The sequence below is a fragment of the Mesoplodon densirostris genome, chromosome 4, assembly GCF_025265405.1.
Source record: "Mesoplodon densirostris isolate mMesDen1 chromosome 4, mMesDen1 primary haplotype, whole genome shotgun sequence".
Lineage (NCBI taxonomy): Eukaryota > Metazoa > Chordata > Mammalia > Artiodactyla > Ziphiidae > Mesoplodon > Mesoplodon densirostris.
In genome coordinates, this window is record NC_082664.1 from 51,148,204 (window position 1) to 51,163,527 (window position 15,324).

General features: G+C 42.1%; 1 protein-coding gene across 3 annotated transcripts in view; it reads left to right on the plus strand.

The window, feature by feature from the left end:
- TRIM9 (tripartite motif containing 9) overlaps positions 1-15,324 on the plus strand; it is a 104,682-nt gene that overhangs the window by 65,155 nt on the left and 24,203 nt on the right. For 2 of the 3 annotated variants that reach the window (XM_060096221.1, XM_060096223.1), the window contains exons 4-6: positions 5,339-5,449; positions 6,601-6,754; positions 14,823-14,980. In XM_060096221.1, the coding sequence (XP_059952204.1) occupies positions 5,339-5,449; positions 6,601-6,754; positions 14,823-14,980 (423 nt within the window). The remainder of the gene's footprint in view (positions 1-5,338; positions 5,450-6,600; positions 6,755-14,822; positions 14,981-15,324) is intronic. The other variant, XM_060096222.1, reaches the window with a different exon arrangement.

The following is a 15,324-nucleotide window of genomic DNA, read 5'->3' on the forward strand; positions in this document are numbered from 1 at the left end:
CTGCAACTTGTACATTTCCTTCTTAAGAAAAGAAAATCCGGACTTCCCTGGTGGCACAGTCGTTAAGAATCCGGCTGCCAATGCAGGGGACACAAGTTCAATCCCTGGTCTGGGAAGATCCTACATGCCGTGGAGCAACTAAGCCCATGTGCCACAACTGCTGAGCCTGCACTCTAGAACCTGTGAGCCACAACTACTGAGCCCACGTGCCGCAACTACTGAAGCCCACGGGCCTAGAGCCTGTGCTCCACAGCAAGAGAACCCACCACAATGAGAAGCCCATGAACTGCAACAAAGAATGGCCCCCGCTCGCTGCAACTAGAGATAGCCAACTCAGTCAAGAAAAAGTTAAAAATTAAAAATAAATAAATAAAAGAAACTCCTTAAATCCAGCCAGCTGCAAACATGGTGCCAAGGGTTTCTCCGGAGCATCAGAGCCACTGCACAGAAATGTGGAACTCAAAGAAAAAGTGATATGGCCTGGCTTCCTAAGAATTGTTTTTCATAAAAAACTATAATGTAGAAATAAATAATAATAATAAGTGGTAGAAATAACACAGAGTAAAGAAGGTAGCAGGTAAGAAAGCTGATAAAGACACTCAGAGAGGGACTTCCCTGGCGGTCCAGTGTTTAAGACTTCGCCTTCCAATGCAGGGGGTACAGGTTTGATCCCTGATCCGGGAGCTAAGATCCCAAATGCCTTGTGGCCAAAAAAACCAAAACATAAAACAGAAGCAATATTGTAACAAATTCAATAAAGACTTTAAAAAATGGTCCACATCAAAAGGATATTAAAAAAAAAACACTCATGGGCCTCCCTGGTGGCGCAGTGGTTAAGAGTCCGCCTGCCGATGCAGGGGATACGGGTTCGTGCCCCGGTCTGGGAGGATCCCATGTGCCGCGGAGCGGCTGGGCCCGTGAGCCATGGCCGCTGGGCCTGCGCATCCGGAGCCTGTGCTCCGCAACGGGAGAGGCCACAACAGTGAGAGGCCCGCATACCGCAAAAAGAAAAGAAAAAAAAAAAACACTCAGAAAAAAATATTTATACTCTTAAAAGATTTAATTATCTGGCTGATTTCCATAAGATGGGAAATCTTGCTAGATTAATTGAGAAACTAAAAGTTAATTATGAGGGACTTCCGTGGTGGCGCAGTGGTTAAGAATCCGCCTCTCAACGCAGGAGACAAGGGTTCGAGCCCTGGTCTAGGAAGATCCCACATGCCGCGGAGCAGCTAAGCCCGTGCACCACAACTACTGAGCCTGTGCTCTAGAGCCCGTGAGCCACAGCTACTGAGCCCACGTGCCACAACTACTGAAGCCCGTGCGCCTAGAGCCCGTGCTCCACAGCAAGAGAAGCTGCTGCAAGGAGAAGCCCACGCACTGCAACGAAGAGTAGCCCCCGCTTGCCGCACCTAGAGAAAGCCCGTGCTCAGCAACGAAGACCCAACGCAGCCAAAAATAAATAAATAAATATATAAATAAATAAATAAGTTTCAATCTTATAAAAAAAAGTTAGTTATGAAACACCCAAAAATGCTGCTTCTGGGAACCCCACTGTTTAATTTTTAACAGTGATTTTTATCACAGACTACTGTGATCATTGCGAAACGCTTCGTTAAAATGCTTTAAAAATGGACCAGCATCCATTGTGGCAACAGTGGGAGTTGAGAGCCAGGAATTTAGGGATGTTGAGTCCTTCCAAGAAGCCTGAACCATGGACTACAGGAGCCAATGACAAACAGCCTTGAAACTCACAGACTCTTGGCAGTGCAACAGTGAAGCTTCTTAAGAGTAGCCAGAGCCCCCAACACTCCCACAGCTCCTTTGGCACCAAAAAACCTTGCTTGAGAAGGAAATTTATAGAGGCAGACATAGAATTTTATGAGGCCTGAGTAATGTATTTATTTCAGCACATTTAGGTCATAAAATTATCATTGAGCTGAATGTTCTGGAAAGTAAACACAATTCCGTCTTTTTTGCCTCAAAAGCAGACTTACTTTGGGTTACAGCGCTCAGATCCAGTCTGTGTTTGTTATTTGGACTTTCAGTACCAGTCAGTTCTGCATAGTCTAGAGCAGATGCCATTTGGTAGTGAATGGTGACTGCTGAGGTTTCTGCTACCTAGCAGCGTTGATGCACTGGCAGCTGAAAAGTAAAAACATTTTCTGGGAACAATTTAGTCAAGCCTCATATAGCAGAGAGGAGTAGCGTATTAGCTGTAGGTCACCTGTGTTGCGTTTTTAAGGGTTTAACCTGTAGGTGGTTTTTTTCCCCTAAGAAGCAGAAACTTAACCTTTCTTTCTGATTTTAAAGTAAAATAGTAAAATACAGTAATTTGCATTCCTTGAGCCCAGACCAACAGACGCTGGTGGTAGTTTGACAGAAACATACTAGATGTCAGAAGAAAATAAATCAAACAGTGAATTTAAGATTTGATCTCTCCACCCCCACCAGTCAAAATCACAAAACAATCCTCACATCAAAGTTGGTTTCTTTCACCAATTCCAATAAAGAGATTTTAAAGCCTACATTTTATTTTTTATTTTAATTATATTAGAAGTTTAAAAGCAATAACAAATCAGCTGTCAAAATATTAGGAGACTCCAAATAGTCAAAAGAATCTTGCTAAAGAAGGGCAAAATTGTAGTTCTCACACTTCCTGATTACAAAATGTACTGCAAAGCTATCAAGTATAATACTGGCATAAAGATAGACAAAAGACCACTATTGAATAGAGCCCAGAAATAAACTCTCACACATATGGTCAAATGATTTTTGACAAGGGTTCCAAGACCATTCAGTGGGAAGAAGGAAGTTTTGCAACAAATGATGCTGGGGAAACTGGCTATCCTCATGCAAAAGAATGAAGTTGGGCAGGTACAAAAATTAACCCAAGGTAGATCAAAGAATGAAATGTAAGAATTGAAACTATAAAACTCTTAGATGAAAACATAGGGCAAATGCTTCATGACACTGGATTGGCAATGATTTCTTGGATATCACACCAAAGGCACAGGCAACAAAAGAAAAAGTAGACAAATTGGACTTCATGAAAATTTATAAACTTTGTGCATCAAAAGACAGCAAGAAAACCAAACAATCCAATTTAAAAATGGGCAAAGAACTTGAATAGACCTTTTGCCAAAGAAGATACACAGTAAGCACATGAAAAGATGCTCAAGATTACTAGTCATTAGGGAAATGCAGATCAAAACCACAGTGAGATACCACTTCACACCGACTAGGATGGCTTTTTTTTTTTTTAACAGATAACAACAAGTGTTAGTGAGAATGTAGAGAAATTGGAACCCTGTGCGTTGTTGGTGGGAATGTAAATGGTGCAGCTGCTGTGGAAAATAATGTAACGATTTCTCAAAAGAAAAATTTTAAACAGAATCACCATATGAGCCAGTGAGCCAGCAATTCCACTTCAGGGTATATACCAAAACAAGAACCAAAAAAAGTGAAACAGGAACTCACACAGATATTTGTATTCTCATGTTCATAATAACTTTATTCACAACAGCCAAAAGGTGGAAGCAACCTGAGTGTCCATCAGGTTGGACACTCAGTGGATGAATGGATAAACAAAATGTGGTATACACATACAATGGAATATTATTCAGCCTTAAAAAGAGGGGACTTTTGACACAAGCTACAACATGGATACACCTTGAAGACATTATGTAAGAAAAACAAGCCAGTCACAAAAGGACAAATACTGTATGATTCCACTCATATGAGGTACCTAGAGTAGTCAAATTCCTAGAGACAGAAAGCAGACTGGTGGCTGCCAGGGGCTGGGAGGAGGGGGGAATGTAGAGTTAGTGTTTAATGGGTACAGAGCTTCAGTCTGGGAAGAAGAAAAAGTTCTGGAGATGGTTGGTGATGATGGTTGCACAACAATGTGGATGTATTTAATGCCACCGAATTGTCCAATTAAAAATAGTTAAGGGCTTCCCTGGTGGCACAGTGGTTGAGAGTCCGCCTGCCGATGCAGGGGACACGGGTCCATGCCCCGGTCTGGGAAGATCCCACACGCCGCGGAGCGGCTGGGCCTGTGAGCCATGGCCGCTGAGCCTGCACGTCCGGAGCCTGTGCTCCACAACGGGAGAGGCCACAACGGTGAGAGGCCCGCGTACCGCGAAAAAAAAAAAATTGTCACATACTATAATTGCAGCTATAACTAAATCTAGCTCGGAAAGAAAACTGAAAGGAAATATCAAAATGTTTTAACAATTTGCATTGGAGTGATGAGGTGATTTGCTTTTTTTTTTTTAACCTATTTTCCTATTGTTTTTGAAAGAGGATGTTATAATCTTTCATGGAAAATAAATTTATAACGAAAACTGAAAAGAAGGAACAAGGAAAAGTTTTAAAATCTTTGTTATTAAAACCCCTTTTAGTTATTACCCATAAAATCCAGAATGGTGGTTATTTTTGACGCTTTTGCCAAGTAGTATAAATATAGAGGATGAGTAATTGAGGTTCCTAGAAAACCCTTGCTCAACTCTATGCTTCAAAAACTGCTTCAGGATTTGGGTCACTGAGCAGAGGACACAGAAGATGAACGTTTCTAAAGAAGGAAACTTTTCAAGGACTGCCATGCCCTTGACACGGCAAAGACAACTTCCTGAAGACAAAAACTGCATGTTCAGAGGGATGCCTCTTTAGGTTAAGGTAGATTCATCTCTCGGCAAATAGCCTTTGAAACTGCTTTCCAAAGTGAAGCAGTGAGTGATGCTAAGTGGATTGTAACTTGATTCTGTATCCATCTTTCTCTGGCATACTTGCTGTCATTAGCTCATTGTCTTTCAGCAAGTTCCACCTCTAGCCCTACTCTACCACCCACCCAGGGAAAAGAGAATCAGAACAAGAGAGGATCTGGGTTCAGATGATGTCTGCTCTTTAGGAGGGACCAGTAGAGGGCTTCTGTCCCAGAGCAGAAGCTGCAGCTGCACCTCAGGTTACTCAGCTCCTTGACAGGCTCTCCACGACCTCCCACTTAGAGCAGCTCCCAGAAGAGGGGAGTGAGGGGGACCTGTGGAAGATGTCCCTTGAGGCACCAAGGTAACCTGCTTCCCAGAGGTCCAACATCTGCGTGCCTTTCTGATGGGTCCAGTTGTTATAAGCCCCTCCCCATAAGAGCCATTATCCAATCGGTCTTCCAGAGCCATTGTCCACAGCAGACATTGCCACGCCACAAATATTCTCATAAATTTAGTTCCATTCCATGATGCTCTTGGATTCTGGTTGAAAGAAGCTTTCCAAAGTCCCAGTTTGCTTTCTTTTCTACCCTCTTCCATTTTGGACCATTCTGTTGTCTCATCAATCCTAGGTGGTTCGAGATCAGATCTCCCACTGCACAGTGAAATTGCGCCAGACCACGGGTCTCATGGAGTACTGCCTGGAGGTGATTAAGGAAAATGATCCTAGTGGCTTTTTGCAGGTAAGTGTCAACTAGTTTCTGCTTCAGATTCTCAATGCCCCACGAGACTGAGTCTAGGACGCCAAGGCCAGACTCCCTACGGCCCTGGCTGGGCATGGGCCCCTGCACATCAGAACCCACCTTTGTGCGGCCGTGCGGACATGGGTGCCTGCGGAACTTCACTGGCTTCTCGGAAGTCTCTGCCACCACGTGCTACAAGAATGAGAAGTGCATGAGCTTTTAAATTTGTTATTGTTTATGTTTGATCATGAAAACATAATTCCCTCTAAGTTCCTCCAAAGCAGAGTTACTGCCTTGCTTAAGAATTGGGTCCCTTTACTAATATCCTGGACAGTTTTGTCAGCTAGAGATGTAATTATACAAGGTTTCTACCTTTTTTGACACCTCCTTCTGGCCAGTAAGTCAGTGATTTCCCAAATAAATTGAAGTTTTTTCATTCCTTGGATGTCTCTTGATTTCTTCAGATGATGAAGAAATCTCATGATTTCTTTCTTTTAGTGACATGTTATGATGTCAGCTAAATTTTACTTCACTTTTGATCCTAGTGATTAAGGGACCTTTTATTAAGGAACGTGTAGATTTCCTTCCAACTGACATTCTACAAAACTGGCCAAGAACAACAGAGGGGACCTAAATATAAGAAACAAAAAAGTTCTCTACCAAAGAATAAAGTCATACATGAAGATGATGTGCTTAAAGTGTAGGAAATTCTATATTACAGATTAGCATATGCAGCCTCTCTGTACTATTTAATAAAACTAATTTCTAAGTCTTGACAGGATACCCACAGCTCATATCAGAAACTTAGGGCCATTGGTTCTAGTAGATTTAACTAATTGCTAACATATCATTATTTAATGTTGTTGGCTTTTAGTTGATAGGTCATAAACAGCATGATCATATATCCAGATCATATATTAGAGCAATTAACAGCAGCTAATTATGTATAGTGCCTCCCTCTGACTCCCAGAAGTGTTCAGATTTTCATGATAAATCACGGGTCACCCTCGTCATAAAAGGCTCCTTGCTGCCTGCAAGAGACAGGAAGGGTGTGAGTCCCGGGGCACTCAGTGGGCTGCTCTGGGAGAGCCGAAGAGCTCTGTGTCCATTGTGGGGATGTATTTCTTATGCTGTGGTCTTTGTTGTGATAGATTTCTGACGCCCTCATAAGGAGAGTGCACCTGACTGAGGATCAGTGGGGGAAAGGCACACTCACTCCCAGGATGACCACGGACTTCGACTTGAGTCTGGACAACAGCCCTCTGCTGCAGTCTATCCACCAGCTCGACTTTGTGCAGATGAAAAGTGAGTGCCTGTGCCACCCCCTTCCCAGTCATAGCAGTACCCCAAGTGGATCCTGGTGCTGGAAGCAGGATAAAGGTGGCTTGCCAGATTGCAGCAAACAAAAGGCAGCCTCCAGGTTTATAGATCAGCTGAGAGGTGGGAAAGTCCACACATATACACACACATACACACACACACACACACAGAGACACCCCTCTGGTTAATGTTACAAAAATCTGGAGTGGCTCCTGTCTTATCATATAATAGAAATGTACCCTTTTAGCTGGGTGACCTGCCTCTCAGAAAGTCAGATAAATCCAGATCAACTCAATGCTTGCCTCTTTGAGAATCTTAGAGATTTCACATGCTCAGCATCAGAGAATAGCTGACATAAAAAGAGGAAGAAAGAGAGAGAGCTGTACATAAATAAAATCTTGTTACAGATAGTAACCCAGATATACTGATATAAATCAAGGGAGTTAGAATTGAGACTGCTTCTACAGGAGTAGAGATAGTGGCAAACAATTGAGTGTAGATTAGCAGGAATTTGAGAGGATCAGAGTCAGCCTGCCTATAGTGGTCAGGTAAATGAGAGCCTGGACACAGAAGGAAAATGAAAATATGAAATAAATTTTAACTTTTTAAAGTTTTTGGTCCATGCAATTAGGGGATATGGCAAGATCTGTTTGAGATTTGGGGTGGCTGAGGGGAAGTACAAGTACTTAAAATTATCTTAAGGAAAATAACTCTTTGAAAAAAAGGTAAAAACTCAAACCAAACATGCAATGATATTTTTATGGCAGTGTAAGTAATAGCCCATTTGAAAAATATTTCTGATTTTTAAAAACTTTTTATTGTGAAATAATTATACATTCACAGGAAGTTGCAGCAATATTAAGGAGAGGTCCCCTGTACCCTTCAGCCAGTTTCCATCAGTGGTTACGTCTAGCATTTAACTATCACATCATATCAAAACCAGGAAATTGACGTTGGTACAGTGTGTGTGTGTGTGTAGTTCTGTGCCATCAGGTCACATGTATACCCGCCTCTGCAATCGCGATACAGAACTATTCCATCACCACAAAGACTTCCCTCCTGCTGCCTCCCCTCCCCCATCCCCAATCCCTGGCAACCACTGATCTGTCCTCTATCCCTCTAACTTGGTCATTTTCTGATCTTTTTTTAAAACTGAAGAAATTGATTTGCTCTTTGCTTCTCCCAATTTAAGCATCTGTGTAATAAATAACTTAGAATTCAGTGCTTTAACATTTTTGTTTCTTAAGAAAAATCTGCATGCGTCCTTTTATTAGACAGAGAGAGCCATATAACCCAGCGAGTGTTAGGGCTACAGACTACATCATGCAGTTACACTCATCCCTGTCCCTGGTACATGTACTTCTCTCATTTTTTCAATGGATTTTGGCCCTCTTTTATTTTCAGTTTTCTCATCTTTTTGTTTCATATGTATTGCTTTGGGATAATGCCTTAATTTTCGAAGTAAGTAGTGTATAGATTATAAATAAAAATGCTTCATTGTAGTCACAAAAATAGTTAGCATTTACTGACTGCCTACCAAACCAGACACACTCCTAATTGCTTTCCATGGATTAACTCATTTTATTCTCACAATCCTAGTAGGCAGCTGAGAAAACTGAGGCACAGGAAGACTGGGTTACTTGCCTGAGCTCACCCAGCTAGTGAGTGGCAGGGCCGGGATTCAAACGCGGTGAGCATGGTTCCAGAACCCACACCTACAGCTTCTGGTTTGTGCTGTAAAGTTAATGCCTTACTAAGTGGCTTCTTCAAGGAATAACTGAAGTCTTCTCTTAAACTTAAGAAATTTAATTTTTTGTTGCAGCAGTGCTTTCAAGCTTTAAAAAATTTTTTTCTTTAACACCTACATGGTAGCCTGTGATGTGTCACCATCCAGGTAGTATAGAGAGCCTGAGGGAAAGCCCCTTTGATCAGCCTCTCTCTTTGCCCAGTTCCTTCAAGGAGGTAGAATCATTGAAAGGTTATGTCACAAGTAGCTCAGAGGAGAAAATGTGTCACAAAAGGGCAATGTAAGGGCTTTTGGTAGAAGAGAAAAAAAAAAAAAAAAAGAGCCAATCCAATTAGCCTTGGTGATGGGGCAGGAGGAGGGGCGGGTAGAGGATAGAAGCCTCAGGGCTTTCAGATGGTTTAATCAGCTGGAGAGCCCTCTCCTCCCCCATCCATCCTGAGTCATGTCCATCTGCCATGGTGGACTCCAGGCCAGCTGGCACGATGGTAACTATTGTACTGGAGTGAACTGGCCCTTCATCTGATGTGGGAACTGCAGGTTCATGTGTCGTGCATCACAGACCACATTCCTAAAGCATTCTCACTTGGCCATTTAGGGCTGCACACAGGAGTTAAGTGTGGACACGACTGTACACACAGGAGAGAATGCCACACACTCTAAAGGCCAAAACGCAGAAAACTCTCATAGCAAAAATTCACCTGGAATACAAAATTATCCAGAACAGTTATTTATGAATTTAATATAGCAGGTCATTTGGTATGAGAGTGGATTATTCCATTTTCCTTTTCAGCACTTCATGTTAATTTAATTTACTTCTGTTAAGCATCCCTCTGCAGAGTTCATTTATAAGCTTTGCTTTGTGCTCATTAAGTTTAATTAATTCAGTGAGAGCCCAGTCCTCTTTAGAATCTGAATAATTTTTATCTGTCATGCTTTCAATGGAAAGAAAAAGCCAAAAGGTATGACACAGTAGAACTTGATTGACGGTAGTTAAGACTTCTCCTACTGGCCCCTTTGATATCTGTTAATATATACACAACCTTGCCTTGTGTAGTGTTGGTCTTTTTATTTTCTTAGGATATTCATAGTCAGTTTAATAAACTGTGCTTTCACAGCTTGTCAGTAAAAATATCTCAAGAAATTACACCCAATATCCATGTACAAATGGCCAAATTTAAGTAGCATTTGGAATGGTGTTAATCTGACCATTGTGAGACTAACAATACATTAGTTTCAATATATGATATCTAATTGTGCGAAGTAGATTAACAGAAAGTTTAAAATATTTTCAAAGTTACTAGAAATATGCATTTAAAGCTATGATTCAAACTTACAACTACAATATCTGTTTAATTCCTGACTCAAAATCTGAGCATCTCTCTGGTTTTGAAATTTCATCTCAGGTGCCTTTTTTTTTTTTTTTTTTTCTTGCGGTACGCGGGCCCCTCACTGTTGTGGTCTCTCCCGTTGCAGAGCACAGGCTCCGGACGCACAGGCTCAGCGGCCATGGCTCACGGGCCCAGCCGCTCCGCGGCATGTGGGATCTTCCTGGACCGGGGCATGAACCCGCGTCCCCTGCATCAGCAGGCAGACTCTCAACCACTGCGCCACCAGGGAAGCCCGCCTTTCTTTTTTTAATATCAAAGAAGATAGATCTGTGGTTGGCTTTTAAATATTTCCACTTAGGCCAGCTGCTACTCAGCTAAAATGCATTGCCTAAAATTATTCTCTTATTAGTTAAGGATTTAACTGATCTGCTCTTTCTGATTCCACATCACCCTCAAGCAATTGAGATTTGGGTGGAGAATGCTGGTACCCTCTTTGTTCAAATATTCCTAAATTGTGATGGCATGTTTTCCAGTTGCATTTTGATTAGAAAATCATCTTACCCTCTTTCCAGACTATGGGAGTTGTGCTTGATCTCTCAGGCTTTTCTTTTGTAGAAAACAACTGATTAAACTTTGTTTTCTGTTTTTATTATGGAGTAATGAACACATTTTTCCTTAATTCTAAATTGCTATTTTCAACTCTTACCAGGTCATGGGAAGGAAATTTTAATGTTTTTTTCCCAGTCTGTCAAGGGCTCTGCTGCTTGGCTCAGAATAGATTTCAGATACCTACCCTCTCCCAGAAAAATATTACCCCAGAATTGCCGAAGTACACAAAGTGTTCCAAGGTTCATGAGTCAGTGCTGAAATGAAACACCAGTGTGTTCATTCCAGCCCAGGATGAAACATCGACCTAATGGTCTATCAAGTGTTTTTAGCACATAGACCAATGGCTGTTAATCCCTTGCGTGCCTCTACTCACCTAAGGACACATTTATCTTCATTAACTAATGTTGAATGTTAAAAGCCCTGAGTATGCACCAAGGTCATGGGCAAGGACAGTATGATCTGAACAGACCCTCCTATAAATCATGGAGAACGAATGCACAGAGCTTTGGCAGTGATGGGGATGAGCACACGTGCGGACTTGTGTGGAATCTCTTCATGGTCTGAGGGCCTGGAATTCGTGTCCTCAAAGCCTGTATTCACGTTTATCCTTAGCAAAGTACTAGTGATAGCTTTCCAGAAACAGCCTGTCCTTCCTCTAAAGTCTAAACTTTCCTCAGATGCCATTTGTATTGTTCAACCACCATAAAAAGGAAAGACAGTCTACAAAGGAACCTTCAGAGAACATGACGGAGAAAAATTGCTTTCCCAACCACCATAGCTCTTAAGGTGAAATGTTTCTTTAATCTATACCAGCAATTCTTGAGAAGCTGTATTGTTCACATTATAGGAACCAAAAATGTTTCATTCTCTTGGAATTAGGCCTACACTTTCCCTCTCATTCACTATTACTGAACCCCAGACTGGAGAGGCAAGAAAAACATCCAGCCCCTGGAACCAACCTTCTGGGCATCAAAACCCAGCTCTGCCACTGACTAGTGGTGAACTCTTTCTGTGTTTCAGTTTCTTTGTCTAAAATAGGGATAATAACAGTACCTACCTTGTGGGGTCGTGTTGAAAATTAAATGAGTGAACACATGTAAGCCTCTGCCCACAGTCTGACCCTCAGCAGTGTTTCCACAGCACGGGATGTCTTTTCTCCCATTTGTCCTCACCACACTCCTGTGAAACCTCACAAAGGAATTCTGGATGGTTGTGAGTGCTGTCAATCTGAAAAGTACTGGGAAGAGGGAAAAGTAAACAAATGTGAAAAACGTGAGAGATAATTTGAACTAGAATGGCCTTTAAAAGGTAAGACATTTGAAAACCTTGGTATAACAAGCCACTGTGGCAGAATTTAATTTTGAGATGAGGCTCCACCAGACCCCAGGGAAGTCAATAAGAACACCTGCCCTCCTGTGTCGAAGAGAATTTTTAGCCTGAAGCTTGAGTTTACAGGCTAAAAGGATGCTGAGTACTAGAATTCTGATCAGGTCAGGGAAAACTAGTTCTTTAGGAAAAATAAAGATGTCCAAGAATGATCATGAAGGTGTTAAGATAGTTACTGTAGCTCCAACGATAGGAATTTCAATAAAATAAAACCTTCTCTCTCAGAGTTCAGCCCAGGAACTGTAATGCTGTCCATTTCCAAAACACAAGAGATAAATCAATTTGAAAATACTTTGTATTCTTGTAGGTCATTTATTTTATACCTAATAAAGTGAAAAAGGGTAATAATAATATAACACCCAGTATAAAATCCGTTGTTCTGAAATGCCAGCCTTAGTCTTTGCTAATGAGGCTGTAATTATGTCACATTTCCTTTTATATGCGACATCACTTTGGGGTAAATAAGGAAAAAGAAAAAATAATTCTCAGCACATTGAGAAATAGATTTAGATACATGCAAATGTTTCTGGGTTCCTTCCTTCTCTTCCTTTCTCTCTCTCTCTCTCACTTTGCTTTCTTTGTTTGCTTGTTTGTTTAAATTTGGGACACTGTTAAGATCTGAAGATTAGTGACTGGTTAGACTTTTTTCTCTCTTCTTGGCCTTTTAAAGTGTATCCACTGAGGACTTATGAATGAAGTTCACATGTTTTAATTATATATGACACCATGTATTTCAATTAGTCTTTTAATTATACCTATGTCTATATTGGAAATTTGAGGTTTCTTATCAGAGACATTGCAAGTATTTGTATGATTCAAATTGAAAACATCTTGTGATCTTATTCTTTGATTTTAAAATTGATGAAATGTAAACTTGCCTGAAACATGAACAAAGGGAAAATGAAGACTGATAAGGCAGTTAATGAAATAGAGTCCAAGAAATTGTTGTTTTATGGAAGGCTGTAACCATTAAGCACAGCTAAGAGCAAATATCCCCAGGGAGAATCATTCCATGTCTCTAGAAGCCCTTTGAAGAATGGTTTGCTTAAACTTGTCAGATTTTACTCCACTGTTAATATGTTAAGATGTATTCTGTTTATATGGAAAAAAAATTTTAATGACAAAGTAAGTTCCTAACTGGAATAATGACCTTAAGTTAACCTCCAGTTACAACTCCTAGATGATACCTGTTACATGTAGATGGTCATTAGAATCATTCGAAGCAGTTGTGTCTTCTGTCTCCTTTTCCCAGCCAGTCCTGTAGTCTATGTATTGAACAAGGCAGTGCATTTATTTCCTTTCCTCCAATTCCAGATTTCCTCTGAGGCTGCAGAGCCATTGTTCTCTGATAAGATTCCACCTGAACCCCGTGCAACTGAAACTTGAAACATTATTTCCCTTCCTAAACTGATGACCTCCAATTAACTGGGGGTAATTTTGATTTAATTATGTTTGATCTGGTAACTCAGGCATGGTTTTCTTGTCATGTACCAGCCTTCTTGATTATAAGATAATAGACCTGCTTCACCTTCACATCACTTATAGTCACTGCTTTTGTTTTGTAGGTAATCCACCATAGAACCTGTTTTCTAAACTGCTGTTAAATTAACCATCTTAGTCAGGGTCACTGGCAAAGAGGAGATTTAATTCAGTGCATGACACTCCAAGTCCAGTTTTGGTACAGCATACCAGGTGTTCCACAGTTAACATTTGTTCACCTGAATGTCCCTGGACGTGGTCCACACCATTCTATCCTGTGTTAAAGTGCTACAAAAATAAATTCATGTTTTAGTGCTGAAAAATAATTTTAAGCAGTTAGTAAAAACACTGCTCCCAGATACATAAATTGAGTTCATATGTTAGGAGCTAGGATTATTCATTCCCTGACATTTCTATGTCTGTATGTCTGAAGGCTCAACTAATCTGCAGTTTTAAGTAATACAAGACTCAACACAAAATGGGGGGTGGTGGTATTGTGACTAGTAACACTGTGACAGATTCTCACAAGGTCACGAGGACACTCTGACCTTCCCTGCCAGGCCCCATCTGTTCCCATACTACTCTCCAGGCTCACAGTTGACTGCTCTACACCTACAGAAAGAACAGACTTGAGCTAGTGCCATTTTCAAGGTATAGCTGCTTTGAAAGAATGGTGTCAAATTCCTCAGAAGTTTCAAAACTGAGAAATCACTGTTTGTGTCACTTGGTACTAAATTTTCAAAAATCCAGAGCTATAGCTACTTATGTGCACAGAACCTTGAGTGGAATCACTAATAAAAAATGATAGGGCTTCCCTGGTGGCGCAGTGGTTGAGAGTCCGCCTGCCGATGCAGGGGACACGGGTTCGTGCCCCGATCCAGGCGGATCCCACATGCCGCGGAGCGGCTGGGCCCGTGAGCCATGGCCGCTGAGCCTGCGCGTCCAGAGCCTGTGCTCCGCAACAGGAGAGGCCACAACAGTGAGAGGCCCGCGTACGGCAAAAAAAAAAAAAGATAGAACCTTAGAAATATAGTGGTTTCAGAGCTATTTCTCAGCATAGGCAGTTCCCATTTTATTAAATGTGGTTTAAGGCTCAGAATAAACTCTATGATAAATTCATCAGCCATGTTATGGGTGAAACAGGCTTCCGTGGGCTGGATGGGACATCCATGTCCCACGTGAAACACTTCTCTTAGGAGTGATGCCTTCGGTGCTCAAGGGGGTGAGAACAGAGCCGTTGTCTCCCCGCCAGGTAAGGTAGGAAGTGCCACCATGAGCTGGGAAAAGGCAGCGCAGTAGACCAGAAACCACTGCCACTCCTGGAGGCTCTAGGAGGGCTCCTGTTCAGGTGCCCCCGACCTCCATGCACCCCAGGCTAGCTGCTTAGCCCAGCCAAGCTGCTTAGCCCAGCCACTTGACCTAAGTAAGGGCGTGCTTCTCATTCCTAGATACTGAAAATGTTGGCAGCTCGACAGAAGCCAGGGTTACACTAATTTCTGTTTAGCTTCCTCTCCAGTCCCAGCGACTCCCATCCTACAGCTGGAGGAGTGCTGCACCCACAACAACAGCGCTACGCTGTCTTGGAAACAGCCGCCCCTGTCCACGGTGCCCGCCGAAGGATACATTCTGGAGCTGGATGATGGCAATGGTGGTCAGTTCCGGGTAAGTGGAGAACCTACGGCTTGTCAGCCAAAACCGGTGACGACCTCGGAGGACCCACCATGGAGTCTCCGACCCATCCCGGCAGGGCCTGCCTGCTCTTCATCTGAGGCCTGCTTTCTCCATGTCCCATCAAAGAAGGACAAAGGAGTCCTTGAATAGAAACTGCTCCACTCTTCTGAAGAGAAAATATTGATACGTGCGGTACTGCAAGCTCTGGTGTCAGTTTGCCTGCATTCAAGTCCCAACTCCCCAACTTGGCTCTGGGACTGTGCCCATTTCTCAGCTCTCTGAGCCTTCAGGTCCTCACTTGTAAAAAGGGGATGACAATAATAACATGTACCTCG